Consider the following 19762-nt stretch of genomic DNA (forward strand, 5'->3'; position numbering starts at 1 on the left):
ATGTTAAGGCATTGTAAAGCTGGCCATACACCTATAGATTATCTGCAGATTTTCTGTGGTCAGATGGAAAAAGTGCAACAGATTCCTCCATCTACACTAAATTGTGTGAATGAAGAAATCTCTGTCTGGGCCAAGCTTCAGTATGTTGCTTGTCTGCCCCGCTGGCTGTCAAAATACCTGAACAATGCCTGCATCCAATCAGATTGTTCAGGTATTTTGACAGCCAGCGGGGCAGACAAGCAACATACTGAAGCTTGGCCCAGACAGAGATTTCTTCATTCACACAATTTAGTGTAGATGGAGGAATCTGTTGCACTTTTTTTCCATCTGACCATAGAGAATGTGCAGATAATCTATAGGTGTATGGCCAGTTTTAGTTATTTTAACCTGAAGATTCTGACATGTTTTGCATATTAATTTTTTTGTCATATAGAGTGCCTGTATATAAATGAGCTGGACAATTAAAGCTGAACTGCAGGAAGATCTAAAAACACCAGTTAATTTAAATGTATTTTCAAATGCAGTTAGTGTTACTACCTGATTTTGACTTGGTTTTTAGCCTTGCAATTTCCTGTACAGCAGCACTCATACTGGTAAGTGGAGGGAAACATGAGTGGTCATTCAAATGTGCTGCAATGTATGTAGGCTGATGATGAACAGTCCGAGAGTTGGGACGGCTCACCACTGTGCTACTGCTGTGACTAGATTGTGTTACTTAACTGCAGTAGAAAAGTCAGGTTACCAACCTGGTACTGCTGTCTGGCAGGACCGTGTGTATATCAGGGCTGGATGGAGAGACAGGCAAAACTGTTTGCAGGTAAAATATGTGCAAGGTATATGTCCTTGAATGGTATATTTAGCTGTTTGCATGGAGTTCAGCTTTAAAAGACCACAAAATTAAAAAGGCAATTACTTCTAAGTACAATTAGCGCTGAATATCAGCTAAAACTTCACACAATGTACGTTATCCCCAAATCTAATTATCTGCATGTCGTCATTACAATAAAAATTATAGATGTAAATATAATTTCATTCCGAATGGATATTCGTTGAAAAATGTCAGGCCAAACCAAAACCGAAAATGTTTTTTATTCTAATTGTTTTTCACATTTTTTAAAATATTTTATTCTTTTGTATTAAATATTTGTATTGTTTACTTTACTTTTAGGGGCTTCGGGAGAAATATTATGGGTCTAAACAGACCCCTTATATTTACCTTTTTAAAATAGAAAAAGAGATTGAGGACACAGTCCTCAGGCACACCTAGTCCTCAATACTGAGTGTTCCTGTTCATTCATAACTTGAGAACAGTGTGTTTACTATAACCACAATCATGATTGAGCAGGAGGTGATGTAGATCACTTCCCATTCATTCTTAATTGGGGACACAGTAAGCATACTATGTCCTCAATTATTTAGAAACACTCAGCGATCACTGATCATCACTGAGTGTTTGTACCCGCTCTCCTTCCTGTCAGCTGTCACAGGAGGCTGGGTGGTGCGCTGTGGGAGGAGAGCTCAGCCTCCTGTGACAGCAATTACAGCTGTCTCCGCCCACACCGCCGCTCTCCTGATCTGTGACAGGAGGCTGAGCGGTGCTGGGAGGAGAGACGCCGGCCACTCACAGTGCTCTCTACCCACACTGCTCGGCCGCCTGTGACAGTTTGTCTTCTCCACACTGGGGCACAGAGCAGCGCCCAGCGGGGAGGTGGATGGCACTCGACATTTTGCCAAAAGTGCCATTGTCGGCCGATATGTTTCAGTGGCCAGTCAGCAAAATCTTGCAGGGGTTCCAATTAATATTAAAGACGGCCTGCAAATAGTTGCCAAACACAATTAAGCAGACAAATAATGCGGCCGCTTGTTGGGGGCACAACATTTTGTTTTGCCCCGGGCGACCGTAACTCTGGTTACGCCATGTTAGTTTTCTGTGGCTAACATGGCACAAACTTAGTTTTCTGGAAAGCTCTATACCAGCTGATTTGGCAACGATAATAGTACAATGTTTTTTTTATCCATGTTGTTTGGGAAACATAATAAACCTATGGTGCGTCTTTCTCAAATTTGACTGCAAAAGTGTAAATACACTTTAAGCAAACATACTGCTAAAATTCATTTTGCCAAGGTCTTTTCAGCATAACGTACAGTTACCTTAGCCTTCTGCTTCTATTAAAATAGAGAATGTCTGAGCATTCACCCTACAACTTCTAATTTAACCTTCCCCTTTATTTATTTTATGCAGTGCCTTTGAGCTATTTCAACAAATATTGGACTGTATTCAGAACTTAGAAAAGCACAATAGCTACATCATTATTTTAGAACACAATGTGGAGGACAAAGCAATGGAAACTATTCTGTTTTCACACCCCACCCTAATAGATGAGAAAAAAAAAAAACCCCATAAAAACACAGCAGAAATTATTAAATCTAATAAAAGTATACTATGTAGCAAGGAACCACACATTCCCTGCTGCTCAGACAATAAACAAACATTATTGCAAATAACACTGCATCCTGACAGCCATGAGCACATGGTCCTATAGTGTTCGGATATACAAAAAATGTTTTAAAGTGAACCTGGGCACAGATTATGCTTTTTGTTGTATATTTTGTTAAAGTTTCATAAATCTACATGTAGACAATAGAAAAAGGATTTTCTGATTTGCAGTATTTGGATATTATGATTTTGATTTTAATTACCATTGAATTTATAATACGGGTTTCAGATAGTGTATGTTTATTAAATGTAATATGGGATTTTTTCCTTTTTTTTTTTTTAACAAATGGATGATGCCTTAGGCAGACTGAAGCTACTCTGTGAGTGAGCCCGTCCCCAAGACAAAGGGGGACAGACTGCATTTTCTCTCATTAACATACAATTCTACTAGATCTATAACCCTTTGTTAGGACATGCAGTGTTCTAGTTTACAACTGATAATGAGATCTGCTAGCACAGTACAGACTGGGTTAATTTTGGTAGACAATAACTACCCACCCAGCTCAAGCCCCCCTCTTTGAAATGACAGAGAATACAACTAATTCAGTTTTGGAGTTTTTGAAAAAAAAGAGCAAGTAACCATTTTTATTTTTTTTGAAAAAGCTATGCTATGTGAATGGGAACACGTAACAAATAGAAAAAAACATGTATTATCTCAATTTGGCTTCAAAACTGGAATTACAATTTTACCCCATAAATCAACCTCATTGCTCCAGAACAAGTGTGCAGGGCGAGAGTTTCAACTTGTTGGTGTTATATTTCATCTGGGGCTCTGATTTACAAAATAGCGAAGCAGCAGGGACAATGATAGCAGTGCTAAAGAAAATACAGCAATGACAGTTGCAATAGTTTCTTTTTTTTCTGCACAGGTTTCATTTGAAGGCTTTTTGCTTTTTTTTTTTGTCAGTTTAATAATCAGTTTTCTAACCCCCATGGAGACAGACACATCCAGTGTTTAATTCTTCTTCTTCAGTGTGTATTTACCTTGAGCTGAATGCCAGGTTCAGCCACAGCTCGAAAGGGATTCGCCTGCCAATATGTTTGTTCCATCTGTTTCCACATAACTGCATAGAAGCTGGAGCTGTCCTGGTATCCAAATATAAAACCAGCGTAATCATCGTCTGTTTCTGTGTTCACATGAAATGTTCCTTCAAAGTCTACTCCATTAAATGCAGTGTAACCTAAACACAGAAAAGACCCACACATAGCATGCGTCATGTAGCTTTGATATGCTTGGAAAACAATACGTTTACATTACTAGATTACTGAGGCCATTGTTCAGATGTGAATAATGTTATATATCTGAAGCCGTTATCACAGCTATGTAGAATCGACAGAAAAAGAACACTAGCTGTGAAATACAAAATGATCATAATGTAAATAGAGTGGATTTTTTTCCTGTACTAGATAAAAACAAATGATAAAGCGCACTCCTGTGAGAAGGACACACTTCAGGAATGTGGATAATGTGGAATGGTGTGCACTGCTCCTCAATACAGGGAGAGGAACCCTGTAGATCACAAACACAATATAAAACAAAAAGACTGAGGAGCGCAACTACCTAGGTGCATGCTACTAAACTTGGTAAGCTAACAATAAACACTCATATAGGTATTGGCTTACTTTCCAGTTGGAGGGAAGGAGTGGATAACTAACGGCTGAGGAACTCGGCTCACCATGTGTCTCCACCCCGTCAGGGGTGCACATAATGCTGTGTGTCAGTATTCTACGTCTGGGGGAGAGAGTGACACAGCGGGCAATGTCGGAAGTCGGCTACGCGTTTCGAGGGGTTCCCTCTTTATCAAGCCTCAGGGTAGAAAAGACCCCGGGAAGCCGTCTTTTTAAAAAGTAACAGGGGGGAGGAGTAAACATTCGATTAGCCCGGTGATAGGCTGCTGCTCTAAGATGGGGATGGGCTTATAACCTGGGTTCATCCAGGGGACAAACTGTCAGCATATTATCGGGCAGGATTACGACACCTGTTATAAGGTACTGCCAGATCGAGACAGTTGGGATGTACATACATGTAGGGATAGTATAGCCTTTCTTATTAGCATAACATGTTTCTCGGAGCCTCCCATGAGATATTTTGCCCAAACAGTATGGACATATTATGTGTTAGTTAAAAATTCCTTATTTAAAAAATATATTTTACTTTAATGTCAATATATGATAAAATTACAACACAAACCACAGAGATGTAGGTAAAATTAAAAATGGCCAGGCCGAGCCGCGGCAGCTGTAGAGGGACGAAGTGGATAACTAACGGCTGAGGAACCTGATCTAGAACATAAAGTAAAAGTGCATGAATACAGAATCATCAGGTCAAAATCCAAAAAGTTACTAAGAGACATCGCCGATTACAATTTAAACAGAGTGTTCAGTTGGAAACAGGCCTCTCGACATCACCTAAACCTAACCCAGTTTCTCTTTTTGCCATTCATCCAGTACCCTCTGCCAGGGTGGCAGATCTTGTATGGGATGATACTTCCCTCCAATACCATCTCGGACCAGCCCATGCCCCTGAAGAAAAAGTAGCAATCAGACCTGAGAAGTCATCCAATCCACCTAGCCCTAACTCCCCTTCCCCATCCACTCCCACCCTCCCCAACCTAGTTGTAACCACCACACCGGCTCACACACCACCACCTATCACCCAAAGAGAACCTCCTTTTGAGGAAACCATAGCTCCTTAGAGTCAACAACATGTGTCCCCAAACGTGCCAATCATTCCTTTTTTAGAGCAGGGTCTTCTAAACACCCCAAAAACAAAACGGAAAAAACGAGAAGAGGGATCAGAGGAGGAAAAGGTAGCAAAACTGCCAAAAAAAGAAAAACGAGTACTCGAAGGGGTTTCAACAATAAAAATCTTCAATTTGTCTAAACATAATCTCACTCCTAGTGAAACGTCACTACTTAAGAAAGGTTTAAATTTCGCTCCAGACACTAAACCAGACCCATTCACTATTTTCAAATATCTCAATATATTTATTAGGTTACTGACCCTTCAAAGACACTACTCCAGCACTACCACTAAAATCCCCCCTATTGTTGCACCTCCCGATATTCCTCTTGAACTAGAGGTTGTGGCAGACATCTTTGACGAAAAAGACGGTGATGTTTTGCAAACCCTCTATGAATTAGGGGATCAGAATTCCACCCTGAAATTGGATTTTGAGAACTTTTTGAATCCTGACATCATCCATACCACTTTCAGACCCAAATCAACTTTCTTTCCGATACACTCAAAAGGCCCGTTTATAGACACATTGGTTCTGATGAAGGAGGCATGACCTCGGAAACGCGTCAACCAAGAAGGACAGATAGACGGCTGGCTAAGTCTGCTCTACCTGATCTGTTTATGCTTGTTATTTATCTCCCTTTGTGAGTACATTTTCAACTGTTTCCATTCTTTTATTAAATAGTTTTACACTATGGAGGCGCTTTCTGTGTTTTGTATTTCAATTCTGTGGTTCCCCTAACCTTCGAGAGCAGCACTGAAAGTGTATTACTTTGAAGATCTCCCTCTCATCTTTGACTCATGCTGCTGACTTATGTTGCTGGCGCTCATGTGTTTATTTGTTTTTGTAAATTACAGTACTATATAAACGTACTCATTGCTGATTAGATAGAAGAAATCCAGTTTTAAAATTCTACACTATATTGAAAGACAAGAAAACTCAGTATTGAAGACTTTGGGGTTGATTTCTTAAACGCAAATAGGCTGTTCATGTAAATTAGCTAAACTGAGCTTAACATGTAGCTTACTATACTAGAGGTGCACCGAAATGGAAATTTCAAAACCCGAAATGAAACCGAAATAAAAAAATTGTCAGGCCGAAACCAAAAATGTTTTTTTTTTTAATTTTTCAAATTTTTTTTTATACACTTTTAAATTTTTTTTATATTTATTTTTATTCATGTTTTATTAAATATTTTTATTTTTTACTTTTAGTGGCTACGGGGAAATATTAGGGGACTAAACAGACCCCTGATATTTCCCTTTTAAAATAGAAAAAGAGATTGCGGACCTCAATCTCTTTTTCTGCATCCCCGGTTATAAATGAACAGGAATCCTCTATGCTGAGTGTTCCAGTTCATTTATAACATGAGGACATAGTATGTTTACTATAACCACAATCATGAATGAACATGAAGGGATCACTTTCCATTCATAATTGAGGCTATAGTAACCATACTATGTCCTCAATTATGTTTGCACTCGCTCTCCATCCTGACAGCTGTCACAGGAGGCTGAATGAGCGGTGCAGGGAGGAGAGCTCAGCCTCCCTTGATAGCGCTGGCTGTCTCCGCGCACACACCGCTCTGCCGATCTGTGATAGGCTGAGCAGAGAGATGCCGCCCGCTCACAGTGCTCTCCTTCCGCAGTGCTCGGCCGACTATGACAGTTTCTCTCCTCCCCGCTGGGACACAGAACAGCGCCCAGCGGGAAGGAGAGAAAGAACAGATGCGCCGCTGTATAGGCAGAAAAATTGCACTTTTGGCATTAGGCAAACGTGCCATTTTCGGCCGATATGTTTCGGCGGCTGATATATCGGGGCATCCCTATACTATACAGTTCCTTTTACATGATTTTTTTGAAGTATCTGGTTTGTAGTTTATTGTTCTGGTTTTTAATTTGTTGTATCAGGTGAGACTTGCCAGGCTAAACACAATTTTCCTAGTCTAAATAGGCTTTTCACTCTGCAAGGGAATCTTCCCTTAGCTTAGTGAATGAGGTGAAACTCTGCTGACTACCTTCATCCAATCATCTGCAAGCAAAAGTACTTTTTTTTTTCATTGCACGCATTCGGTTTTCTTTGCAAATTTAAATTTTACCACATTCACCAGGCTTAGGGAAAAAATTCCCTGTGAAAATTCAATTGAAAAGTGAACAAACTATTTGCCTTTAGTAAACCAACCCAATATGTATTGTATATTAGGTTTGATGCACTACTTTATTAACTGTCAATTATTGTTCAGCAATGCGTGCAGCTGCATGCATCATGACAATGTCCTGACCCAGGCAGGAAAGTCATAGTGGAGTCCAATGCAATGGGGTGCAATGACTAACTCATTCCTATTGCCCAATGGCATAACAAGCAGCTTGGGTAGTCATATCATCAGGCATGGTCAATGCTGGAATGCATATGATGGGAGTAGCTTGTCAATGTCATCCATCCAAGCATCCATTCCAGTGGGCTGGATCCTATTCACACTATTTCAGGGCAGTAAAGTACACATTCACTACCTCTGATATCCTTGTTTTGGATTTGAATGTACAGGATTATGGTTTTGCTCCATTTGTCACTATAGCCACTACTTGACAGAGGGTGTACTGCCCTAATGGAGTACTGAGCAAACCTGTGGTGGAACTCTCTGCAAATGCCTGGCTTCAGCTTGTTGCTTATATATGTGGATGTTTTTTTCCTGAAATAAAGGTGATTGCCACAACTGATGATCACAATTTTAGTTCTGTACACTTAGATCTGTTTGCATGTGTGGAGTTATACTGAAATATGGTGTGCAACAGCATTTAAATTTAAGGACCACTTTATGGGTGTGATTTTGCCCTTCTTGAACCTACATAACAATAGCACTTTACTATTCAGATGGTTAGCAAAGACTTTGAGGATTATACCACCCAGTAGAAAGAACTTTTGGTCGTAGAGGTTTTAGTTCCTACAAAAAGTCTGCTATTATTAATAATGTTGCAGCTTGACAACTAATTGGATTGCCAATCAATATCTGCTCCAGTAACAACTGTCAGCAGAATATCGGGGGCAAATCTTCCCAGAGCATTAAGATACACTGTAAAGAATAACATAAAACACATATCTTAATTAAAAGTCAAAAAAACAAAAAACTATTTCTTACCAACAGCCAGTCCGGGATCACTATTCATTGTTTGGACAATTTCCATTCCCTGAGAAAGACAAAGGTTTTATTTTTAATGATTTTGCTGGAGCAAGCATCAGGCTTGGCTAACTCTTCAAAGCCTGCCCAAAGTGACATCACTGCTGCTTTTACCAGACAGGTCAGACAATATCGAAAAATCAATATTATTCCAAGGAAAGATCATTTATATTATTGCCACAACCAAGTTATATTACTATTAAATGTTATAATGAGCTGCAAATGTCTAATTTGAGCAAAACAGAATACGGCAGTTACAAATTAACTAAATATATGTTAACTAAATGAGTTACCTAAATTTAAATATATATGCCTTTTTTTATTATTTACTTTTAAATCCCACAAATGTTTTAGAGATCAAATAATTTTAAGTAAACACTTCTATGAAAACTACACAGTAGAATTATCAAACATGTCAAAGAGCAAGAGCTTGCAAATTCATAGTTTCACACTTGCCTATTAGCAGGTGACAGGCTGGTTGTTGCATTACAAAAAGAAAAGTGAGTTTTGAGAGACAAGTGAATGACAGGAACCATCTACTTTGCAGTTTTTCCCTGGCCTCAGGACCTTTCATGTTCCTCTGATCTTTAAAAACTGATAAACCCAGAACTGCAGGTTGGTTTGCCTTAAGTTTACAGTTCACTTCAAGCGTTCATGGTAGGCAATAGACTGGTCATGTCTGATCTAGAGTCACTCTAATATCATGCCAAATATTCCATTATATGATAATGTAGTAGGTATATTACCAAAAGCCCCAAAAACCTATAAACATCACTATAAATAAGAATCAAATGGTAGCCATGTTTAGTGGTGTACTTACACAGGTTGCACAGGTAGTTAAAGTACCTGTAACTTGAATTAGACATGTGCGATTTTTTTTTTGTTCCGATTTGAGATTAGTACAAATTTCTGCATATTTGGATTCATTCAAACCTCTGAATGACAGAAATAACAAATCCAAATGTTTTTGATAATGCCAGGCTGCTCGGATCAAGTAAGTGATTTTTTTTGGGGGCGGGGGGCTTGGCGTTGGGGGTTCCCCTTCCCCTACCAGACCTAAAGGGTCTGGTATGAATTGCCGGAGGGAACCACACACTTTTTTTTTTTTTATTATGGTTTCTGTGGACTGTCAAAAGTTAAAAGGAAAACTGCAAACATTTATGTCACTTTTCTGCAACATAATTATGGTTTTTAACTCATCCGAAACTAACAAAAATTTCAGATTTATCCGAATGCCGAAGCAAATTGACTTTAAGACCCGAGTCCCGAAAAGCAAAATAAGGAAACATCCGAAACAAAACGAACCTAAACAAATTTTTTGCAGGCGTACAAGTCTAACTTGTATCTTACTTTGTTACTGTAAAATATATACATACACATTGATCAGCCAATAACATTATGACCACCCGCCTAATATTGAGTAGGTTCCCCTTCTGCTGCCAAAACAGCCCTGACTTATTGAGGCATGAACTCCACTAGACCTCTGAAGGTATGCTGTGGTTTCTGGCACCAAGTTGTCAGTAGCAGATCTGTTAGCTCCTGTAAGTTACGAGGTGTGTCCTCCATGCATTGAACTTGTCTCTCCAGCACATCCCACAGGTGTATGATTTGGATTGAGATCTGGAGGATTTGGAGGCCAAGTCAACACCTCGAACTTGTTGTTGTGTTCCTTAAACCATTCTTGAATCATTTTTGCAATGTGGCAGGGCACATTATCCTGCTGATAATGCAAATTATAGAGAATTTTCTACTGCATACCTCATTTAATACAATCCAGTTTGGATCAATTTGTGCATCTCCCTCTGGGTCCAAAACAACTGTCTGGAAAGCTCTGAAGTCTGTTAGAGTAATTTCAGCATTATCTGGACAAGCATCAACTTTATCGACCACCATGTCTTTGTCGTAATCACCTTCACAAGCATCACCTATACCATTGCCTATAAAACATACCCAAAAAAATAAAAATCATATTTGCTCATGGTTTCCAAACTGTATAAATAATGAACTCCTTGCTCAGTTCAATACAAACAAAATCTTCAATATAAAATTACTAAGGTAGACACATATTGATTACCATCAGAATCTGCTTGGTCTGGATTTGGTACTTTTCTGCAATTATCTGGCCCTGGTGGTGCAGTATCTGGGATGCCATCATTATCATCATCGTCATCACATTCATCTCCTAAACCATCCTTATCTGTGTCTAGCTGTGAACTATTAATATCTGATGGACAATTGTCACGGGAATCTTGGTGCCCATCACCATCTCTGTTAATAAACATAAGAACAAAAAAGTGAAGAAATCAGGTTGCTTGTTTTTTTTTTTTATGCAACTCTTATTTTGTTTCCAGATTGTCAACACAACGATCTAACAAGTGTAGCCCCTATATAGATGTATATATGTGCTACTGCAGTGATCGATGTTTCTGCCTGTAAACAGTTAACTGCCTCTGTGTGTCCTGTGAGGCGGAGACTTGTGGGAATTGCAGTGCAGAGCAGAGACTGTGATGTTGCAATAGGGATTATTGAGACTGCAAATCCCAGGAGGCTGTGTTTCAGAGTGGAAGGGGACTCTGGGCCGTGGCTGCTGAGCGCGCTCAGTCTGGCATTTCCCAGTGAGGAGGACAGATTTGTGTGATCCTGTTGGGGACTGAGACTGAGTAACAGAGCTGTGTGGCTGCTGCTGACACAGAGGGGCACACAGGCTCTGTGCAAGCTGTTAGAGGAGAGAGTTTATTTGGAGTGCAGTGCCTGGAGGCATCCGATTGAGTGCTCCAGCAGGACCCAGTGACGCGGTTGCAGTGGGGATATTGTGGCCTGGTCGTGCGGCCCATCCAGCCCTATGAGTGATCCAGCAGGCCCAGCTGAGTAAGGGGAGCCAGAGGGTGGTGACCGAGACAGCTACCCAGTACCCTGGATGAGCAGAGACCTTACTCAAGAGACCCCCAGATGACTTCACCGTCTTCAAAGGAGTTGGCTTGAAAGAAAGGGGACACCCGTCTCTCGCTGATGGACATCATCTCTGCTATCTGACCTCTGACCTGGGGAGTGGTGAGAGGCCTTTGGCCATTGTGATACATTAACATTCATACCTGCAATACAGTACGGGCCCCAACGTTGGCGGAGACTGTTTGAGAGTGAGGCATTAATGTTATATGCACAGATATATACCTATACATTCAGTTGGAGGACAATTGCTAAAGTTATTTGAAAAGAACATGTCCCAGACTATACAGTAGATAGCTGCAGCACTGAGTGTCAGAGTGCCTTTGCCTATTACTGATTTAAAATAATCCAGGAAGTCACAAAGGATCCTGACCTGCAGATCTCTGCTTAATCATAGGCCAATGGTCATGCCTATGCCATCATTGCAAAATGGCCTAAACAACTGTTAACCAAGATGAACCAAATTCTTCCATTATCCCCATTGGCGAACGTACACCTGGAGGGAGGAGGGGATACTTTGGGTAAGTGGGATAGACAAAAAGGATAACTGTACTTTCACTGAAACGGCACCTTTCATTTAGAGAATAGCTTATAGTGTCTGCCAGTCTACCTCTTCTAGTTCATTGACATGCATCTCTATTTTACCAATAGAGTTTAGGGGATTTCAAAGCACCTTTGTTATCAAAGCAGCTTGTTCAACTACTAGTATACTAAATATTTTAAGTGTCATGCAATTATATTTTTTTATAGTGGTTGAACTTGAAGCATATTTGTTTTGTTTCTTTCAACCTATATGTTACTATGTAGTTTCCGAGAGGGAAAATGGTCAGTGTGTGCATCCTCATATGCACTTTATTTTCATTTGCAAGCAGTGTAAATAGCTGGTATATAAATGTGTTTTTAATTGTGTATAAGCTTTCCTAATAAATCAGCTGGAATTTGCATCATGCATGCCACTGTCTGCACTTTCCCACCTGGTATCCCTCGATCAGCTGATCAAAGGAGCCAGTTGGAAAATTCTTGGCTGGAAGGAACTAGCAGCCAACCAGCCAGTGGCCGCTGTCGGAATACAATGCCTACAGCAGGGAATTTGTCCATCAATGCTTGTAAAGGTGGCCATACACTGTACAACCATCGCAAGACCTTAGTCTTGCGATGGTTGTAAAGGGATTAAAAAAACTTACGATCTGCCCATCTTGGACGGGCAGATTGCACTCTCGATCATCGCAAGCCACGCCCCCTGAGGGGCGGGCTTGCGATGACTGTAATGAGGGGCGGGCTTACGCTGACTGCAAACGGGCAGGCCACCAACTCGCCGAGAATCGTACGATTCACGGCGGGTTTTCAAACATGCTGGTTCGATGGAAGACGTGCGACCGTACAGTAGAAACGGTCGCATGCCTTCCATACACTGCTCGTACGATCGCGGGATTTCCCGCGATTCTCGTATGAGAATCGTGCAGTGTATGGGCACCTTAAGAGTTGATGGAGGAATCTGTTCAGCCCGTTGGTTGAACAAAACAGTATATACCCAGACTTAACATACTTTCCTTTTTTATCTTTATTATATAACTTAAGAGATGCATCTGTGGGACTGGACACCATAGGGAAATTCCACTACTTGAAAGGTAGAGTTATGTTTACCTGAACAAATACATATATGTTTTTCTTACCGATCTTGATTGGTATCACACTGATCTCCCACTAAGTCATTGTCGGCATCTGCCTGAGAATGACAGAAAATAAGATAGCAACATGTTCATTCTGGCAGCACACAAAAAATTGTACTTGACAAATAAGGATGAGGTTTGCGTTTGCCGCTACCATAGATAACGAGGTGAATCCTGCGGGTTCAGGATTCGGAAGTCCCGGCAAGTTAATGTGCAGATTCACTTGGGGGAATATTTTTAAACCAGATTGCACTGCATGGCCTTTAAACTATAGCCAGCAGGCGTAGAAGGGTCAGTGAGGGTCTTTTGGTTAAGCCAGCCCCATCACTAAAAAAGGGGGGGGGGGGGGCACAGGCGGCCAATTTTCCGGTCACAGAGCAGCCATATTCTCAGTGAATTGGAAGCTGTTGTAGGGACTGCATAGGGTAACTGACAAAATGCATAGGCAATGATTAGTGTATTTAGGAAACTATACTTTAATACTTGTTAGCTTTTTCAGCAATCGGCCTTTTTGCTGACTTTTTTTGTTCATCTTATTGTGGGCTTTTTATGTCATACATATGATTTTGTGGTTAATTTAAGGTGTGTGGTCACATTTAGCTGCTGTCCTGTCCTTAACAATTTTTTGTTTTATTGCTGCAAGACTTTTTTTGCTGCAAGGGTGGTACTTTGCGGTTTTTATTAATTTGGGGGGCATATTGGTTTTTATTTTATGTTAATAGGACCTTTTATTTGAGGTACACCACTTCAGGACCAGCATGTTACACTCCCGTCTGGTGCGGTTCAGTTTTCAGTCCTACAATAGTGTGACAATTACTCTGTTATGCAACACTGTACCCAAATTAAATTTCAATCTTTTTTTTTAGACAAATAGAACTTTCTTTTGGTGATATTTAATAATACCAAACTTTTTTCTATTTTGTAGTATATAACGGAAAAGACTGAAACATTTTGAAAAAAACTGTTTCTCTTTGTGTTTTATAAAACATATCAAATCATTTATCTTCATAAATTGAGGCCAAAATGTATTCAGGCAGTGGTACTGGATGACACTGTTACTGGCTATACAGGCACTTGTTCCAAATGGCATTGAATGGCCTGGTGCTGGCTGGTGATCAGAAAGTAGCTCAATCTCTTTCCTCTCACAATGGACTGCTAATTGCAGCCATTTCTCACATTTTGTGATTGCTGTGATTGGTCACAGTGATCATGTGGTTTAGCTCAGGCAGGCAGCACAGAGAGTGCAAGATATTCCAGTGAAATTGGTAATGGTTTAGCAATTCTAGTAAATGAGCTGCAATTATTATTTTTTTAATACCTTGGAGAGATCCTGTCCCCAGATTGTTCATTTGTAAAAACAATTTTATAACAAAATCGTATGCATGTGTACTTAAATTGATTGTAAACTCCCTTGAAAAAATTATCTTTTGCTGGGTGCTGCCATCTTGGATGTGATGGCAATGGTAGATGTGATTGACCCCAGCAGGACAGTATTGCTCAAACAAGGTGTGCTTTGAATTAAGAGACATTCAGTCATGCACATAGTGAGAGTACAGCTGCAATGGTCACACAATGCAGCCTTCCTAAGCTACATACAGTACTGCAGTGGCAAATTTCTGCCCTTTACTGCTGATGTTTCTCATGTGTGTGCGTACTTCTATTGTTATTGTGAGACATGCAGAACCAGTGATGAAGCAGGTGGAGGAGAGAAACAGCGGCTCGATCCTTCACAGACAGGAATTTAGAATTCCCAGAAATGTTGAATTCCTATTAAACTTGCAATGTTTACAACTTAAACAGGAGAGAACATTCATGTTGTAATTATACTTTATTGATGTCTTTAAAGTTTTGCCAAGCCATTAAAGCCTACCTGGTCTGGGTTGCGAATAGTGGGACAGCTGTCGCATACATCACCAACACCATCACCATCTGTGTCCTTCTGGTCTGCATTTGGGACAGTTTTGCAGTTATCCATGGCATTCCTAATTTCTGAAAAATTGTGCATATGATCAACAATGTTTTTTATTATCACAACTGTATAAATATTGAAATATAGAATAGGAGTAATCTCATTAAGGGTTACATTTTTTTACTAGAATTGTTTACTTCTACCATAAAAACTGCAGTGTTTTTTTTTTCTTAAACCAATAAGTATGATCAGTGGCTTTCTTAATTTCAACACACTACTTTGAAGTTTTTTATGTTGTGACATGGTCACCATCTCACATTTCCTACAAAGGTGCCAAAATAGCTTTTTCGATGCCTGAGGTGTAACTGCACCCCTATGTCTTATACTCACCTGTCTCCTATCCAGCAAGATATCACTGACTAAATCTTGCCAGGCCCGTGCATGTGCTCTGCACTTCCATTCATTCATATATAGACATTAAGTTTTATGGGGTTTCCAAGTAGGAGCCTGTACTCAGAAGCTCCTTAGGAATTAATGGAGAGTGCCAGGCAAATGTGTGGGCCCAGCCTGGAAAATTTGGACAAGTGGCTGCGTAATCTAGTCAGTGATGTTTCAGTATAAGAGTGGGAAGAAGGTACAGTTACACTTGCCTAGACTGGATGTACTAACCCTATACAAACTCAACATTGGACTTTTGTTCTTTAAATGAGAGAGGAAATCAGTAATAGATTTAGATACTAAAAGGACTTGTATAATTTGATGTCATAATGTCTTCTTTTGAAGCAACTCTGTGGGCAAACAAAAATGCTGTCAGGAATGCAGTGCCTGCACATACCTGGAACATCCTCTAAAGCCCTGCCATTATAACCATTGTGATGGGCAAAGCTATGACACTTCCTGGTAGGTTTGGAGCTTGCCCAACCCTTCCCACCTCCCACACTTTCTTCTTGGCGTTTTAGGCAGTCCACAGTGATAGCCAATAGGATTGTGTGGTGGGCAGGACACAGAAGCAAGCTCTGACACTGCTCAGGATTTGGTATAGCAGCAGGGCATAGATGCTACTGTAGTTATGTCCAGGCACCTCTAGATACCTTCACTTTATTTTGTCATATTCTATATCATTTTTGTGATCTCTATTTTAAATATTATCTGTAAACAATTCTTTTGGCTACATTTCTATACCTGGTCTAGAGGATGATTCTTTGGCCATATAATTTATATCATTCTTCTCTACCATTATACTTTATTGTGTGCTTCATGTGTTGTTAAAGGTTTAAATAGAGATCTACAGTAAATAACATTTCTCATGAAAGTGTATACTTAAAATATGATAAATTCAAAGTAATCACTAAAGAAAACGTGTAACTGGAAAAACCCAACTGTAAAAACCATATAAACATACTGTCTCCATCCATGTCATCATCACAGATATCTCCTTTTCCATCTCGGTCAGTGTCCTTCTGGTCATCATTTTTTACATTACGACAGTTATCACAAGCATCACCAAAATTATCCTGATCTGCATTTTTCTGATCCACATTGGGAACAAAGACGCAGTTATCCTAAACAAATAGATAGTGATTTAAAAAAATGTTAGTCAATAAAAAATAGCAAATTTATATTTAAAATCCAATACAACTTTATATGTTATCAAGCTTTTCATATACAAATGTTTATGAAAGCATTGAACAGCTTAACTTTTGCTATTTTCACTTACATGACAATCCCTCCAACATCCAGTAACACCAACAGTGTTAGGCATTGGTCATGTGAATTCTGCAGAAGAGGCTTGAGATATTGGCATTTAGGTAGAGTAGGCCAATCTCTGTATTTGTCTGAATAATGACCCACCTATTCAACAGATGCCACTTACCAATGTCTTTTGATCAAGTGATGTGTTTGAGCTTGCCTTGATTCTGGGGAATATTGCAGAAAGTAACTTTTTCAAAACTTTCATAAAATAAAACACATAACCTTGCTGAAATATATTAAAATTACATTGTATTTTAAGTGTAGGTCCACTTTAACCAACAATAAAACAGCTCAGTCTGACACTGATCTGATCCATTATTTTACTAGACTTAATGGAACAATGCATCAGAATAAGGGAAAAATAATACAAAAACATGCACAAGATTTAATTTCCTCTTTCAACTTTGGTAATCATCTTTTAGAAAACCAACTTTCGAACCTGAATATTTGGTATCCCATCTCCATCAGCATCATCATCACATGCATCTCCAATTCCATCCCTGTCAGCATCTTCCTGGCCAGAATTAGGCACAGTTACACAGTTGTCCTATAAGCAAGAACATTCAGTCCATTAAAAATATCATTATACGCCAAACATTAATACTGTGTTGTACCTAAAACCAACTGACCTATTTAGGGGCTACGGGAGCAAGCAAAACAAGAGCAACAACAGAATATAGCATGGATTAAAAAAATGTTGGTAATAAATCTAAAATTTGGTGGTAAATATGTAAAAACGATGCTAGTAAAAGTTAGCAATCTTTTAAACAAGCCTGAAGCCTTTCAGGCAATGTGGAATTGCTGATCATAGACAAATATTACAATACACTGGACAGAAATGTTACTCTATAAAAGTCATAGTGGATAATGTACGTGGCATGCATTTAGAAAGGATGGGTAAAATATTTGTATGTTGATAAACTCTTGTCACAACTCTTCTTGAATATTTAGTCTTAAATTATTTATAATTCTGCCAGCTTGCTTATTAAAATGTTCTTTTTGCCTCCCTGTTTAGCTTATTTCCTTTTTTTTTTGGTGCCTGACTCTTTCTAGTGAGTCAGTGGGGGGTTAAGGGTCACTTAAGTGTTTTTATGTCCCGTTGACTTCCACACCCCAAATGTTTACTTCCAGCCCCTTAGGGTGCATACCAACATCTCAGAGCAGAGTAGTTAAAGTGATGCTAAAGTCAAAAGGTTTTTAGGCTATTTCAAATGCTTACTAAATCACTTACCATGGATGCTGCTTCTTGACGTAAAAAAAAAAAAAAAGTAATTTCCTGTAGTTCGCTGGTGCCCTTTGCACTGGACCTGATATTATGCTTTATGGTGGCTCCTTTCCCTTGCAGCGCCCTCTGGAGCTACCCTTGTGTGCCGTTCACAAACACAGCAAGGCAGGCCAGTTTTGCATACACCACAGCAGAAACTAGTGTGCATCAAAAGCACCTCACAGTCAGTGAAAGCTAGTCATTCCATTAACCTCTCCAAAAAATACTACAATGAGAGGTGGGTCTAAAATGAGAGGCGCTACGTGTGGCAGTAATAGGGGCGAGCAGGTCATGCAGGACCTAGCAGTGGCAGGGTTGCACAAACTGGAGATACAAAATGTATGCTTTTTTCCCCCATAGTAGCTGACAAATACAGTCACGGCACTTCCAGCAGAAAGTTGGCTGGCTGACCAAACTTTGTGCACACCACATCTTCCACTTCATCCTCCTAGTACCAGAGCATCCTGTGTGGCTGGATAGACTGCACTGAATGCAGCTAGAGGAAGGGGAATATTTTATATTTTCCATGGGCCATCAGAAACCTCTGTCAACTGCTTCCAACCCTGGGAAGCAGAGGCAGCAGGAAGCTGAGGAGTGAGTAGAGTGAGAGGAGGACACTTGGAAGACTGCAGGGGAGATTTTTTTTTACCGTTCCCAAACCCTAGGCATTATACATAGGTGGGGTGAATAGTTGGAGGACAACGTTGTACCCAGTGATGAAGAGGACTTCAGATCTTCGGATATTGTGCATTTGTAGGATATATAGGGTCCTTCATGCTGCAATACCTATGCAAAGACCCACACATTTAGGTGATCAAGGAGAGGGACCTCTGTTGGTTGTCCACCCATTGGATCCCCGGTAAAATACCAAAGTGTCAGATATCCTGCCACTATCCCAGAGTGATAAAAAAACATGCTACTTTGAAGAAGTGTTTCAACAATGCTTCCTTGCCACTTTTCCTATTGGGGGCAGGGATCTCTGCTGACCAATGTTCTTTGCTGCTGACATTCTCTCAAGTATCGTCAAGAGCAGCAACCTCAACGTGGCTCTGCATATATTTTTCAAGGCACAGTGGCCAGTCCCAACTACTGATGCCACTCATCAGGTGTGGATTACAGAAGACTTTGAGACACAAACTATAGATACCACAAAATACATTTTTGTTTGTGTTGCCGTTTACAGTGCTATTCAATTTCTGCTAGTATTATCACTTTCTGGGACTTCCTCTACATCTTCTATTTTACCCTGTGGAAACATTTAGTGCCTTTGCTTCTGCATTTGAGGCCTATTCAATTAAAGAAGAATTCCAGGAATTTTTTAAATGAACCCTTGCAGTGGGGCTACTCCTGCGCTGCAAGGGTTAAAGTAGTATTAAGGTCTGGGCGCTTTTTACCTTAATGCATTCTCTGCATTAGACCAGGTTGCTGTGGGAGGATACTGATGGCATAGAAGCCATAGGCTCCTTCCTTCTGCCATCAATCAAAGAGGGAAGGTTCTATGGGTGCACACAGCTGCTGCAGGCACGAGCGTGCACGGGTGCCTCCATTAGAATGATGGTGGCACCCGTGCAGGGGGTGGGGGGGGGAAGAGCATGGCAGGGACCCACTAGAAAACGAGGAATGAAGAACTTTTAAAGAAAAAAAAAAAAGCAACAGTCTCCAGCAAAGGAGGGTCTCCTTCAAGGAGATTTTTTTTTTAAATAGTTTTTAATATAACTTTAAGTGCTCATTTTTGTCTGGGTGCTAAAATAACAAAGATATACTCACCCAAAGCTCTAAACCAGCCAGCTGACAAAGTACTCCCTCCA

The 19762-nt window shown here is 40.1% G+C and overlaps 1 protein-coding gene across 1 annotated transcript in view; it reads right to left on the minus strand.

Annotated features, from left to right (window-relative positions):
• Positions 1–19762, minus strand: part of LOC108796348 (cartilage oligomeric matrix protein-like) — a 90010-nt gene that overhangs the window by 9738 nt on the left and 60510 nt on the right. Inside the window, exons 15-22 of the mRNA XM_018567810.1 lie at positions 17130–17237; positions 16341–16500; positions 14900–15018; positions 13033–13085; positions 10488–10681; positions 10172–10350; positions 8375–8423; positions 3482–3678 (exon numbers count right to left, since the gene is read on the minus strand). Of these exons, the coding sequence (XP_018423312.1) occupies positions 3482–3678; positions 8375–8423; positions 10172–10350; positions 10488–10681; positions 13033–13085; positions 14900–15018; positions 16341–16500; positions 17130–17237 (1059 nt within the window). The remainder of the gene's footprint in view (positions 1–3481; positions 3679–8374; positions 8424–10171; positions 10351–10487; positions 10682–13032; positions 13086–14899; positions 15019–16340; positions 16501–17129; positions 17238–19762) is intronic.

Source organism: Nanorana parkeri, unplaced genomic scaffold (genome assembly GCF_000935625.1).
Source record: "Nanorana parkeri isolate BGI_ZX_2015 unplaced genomic scaffold, ASM93562v1 scaffold1097, whole genome shotgun sequence".
Lineage (NCBI taxonomy): Eukaryota > Metazoa > Chordata > Amphibia > Anura > Dicroglossidae > Nanorana > Nanorana parkeri.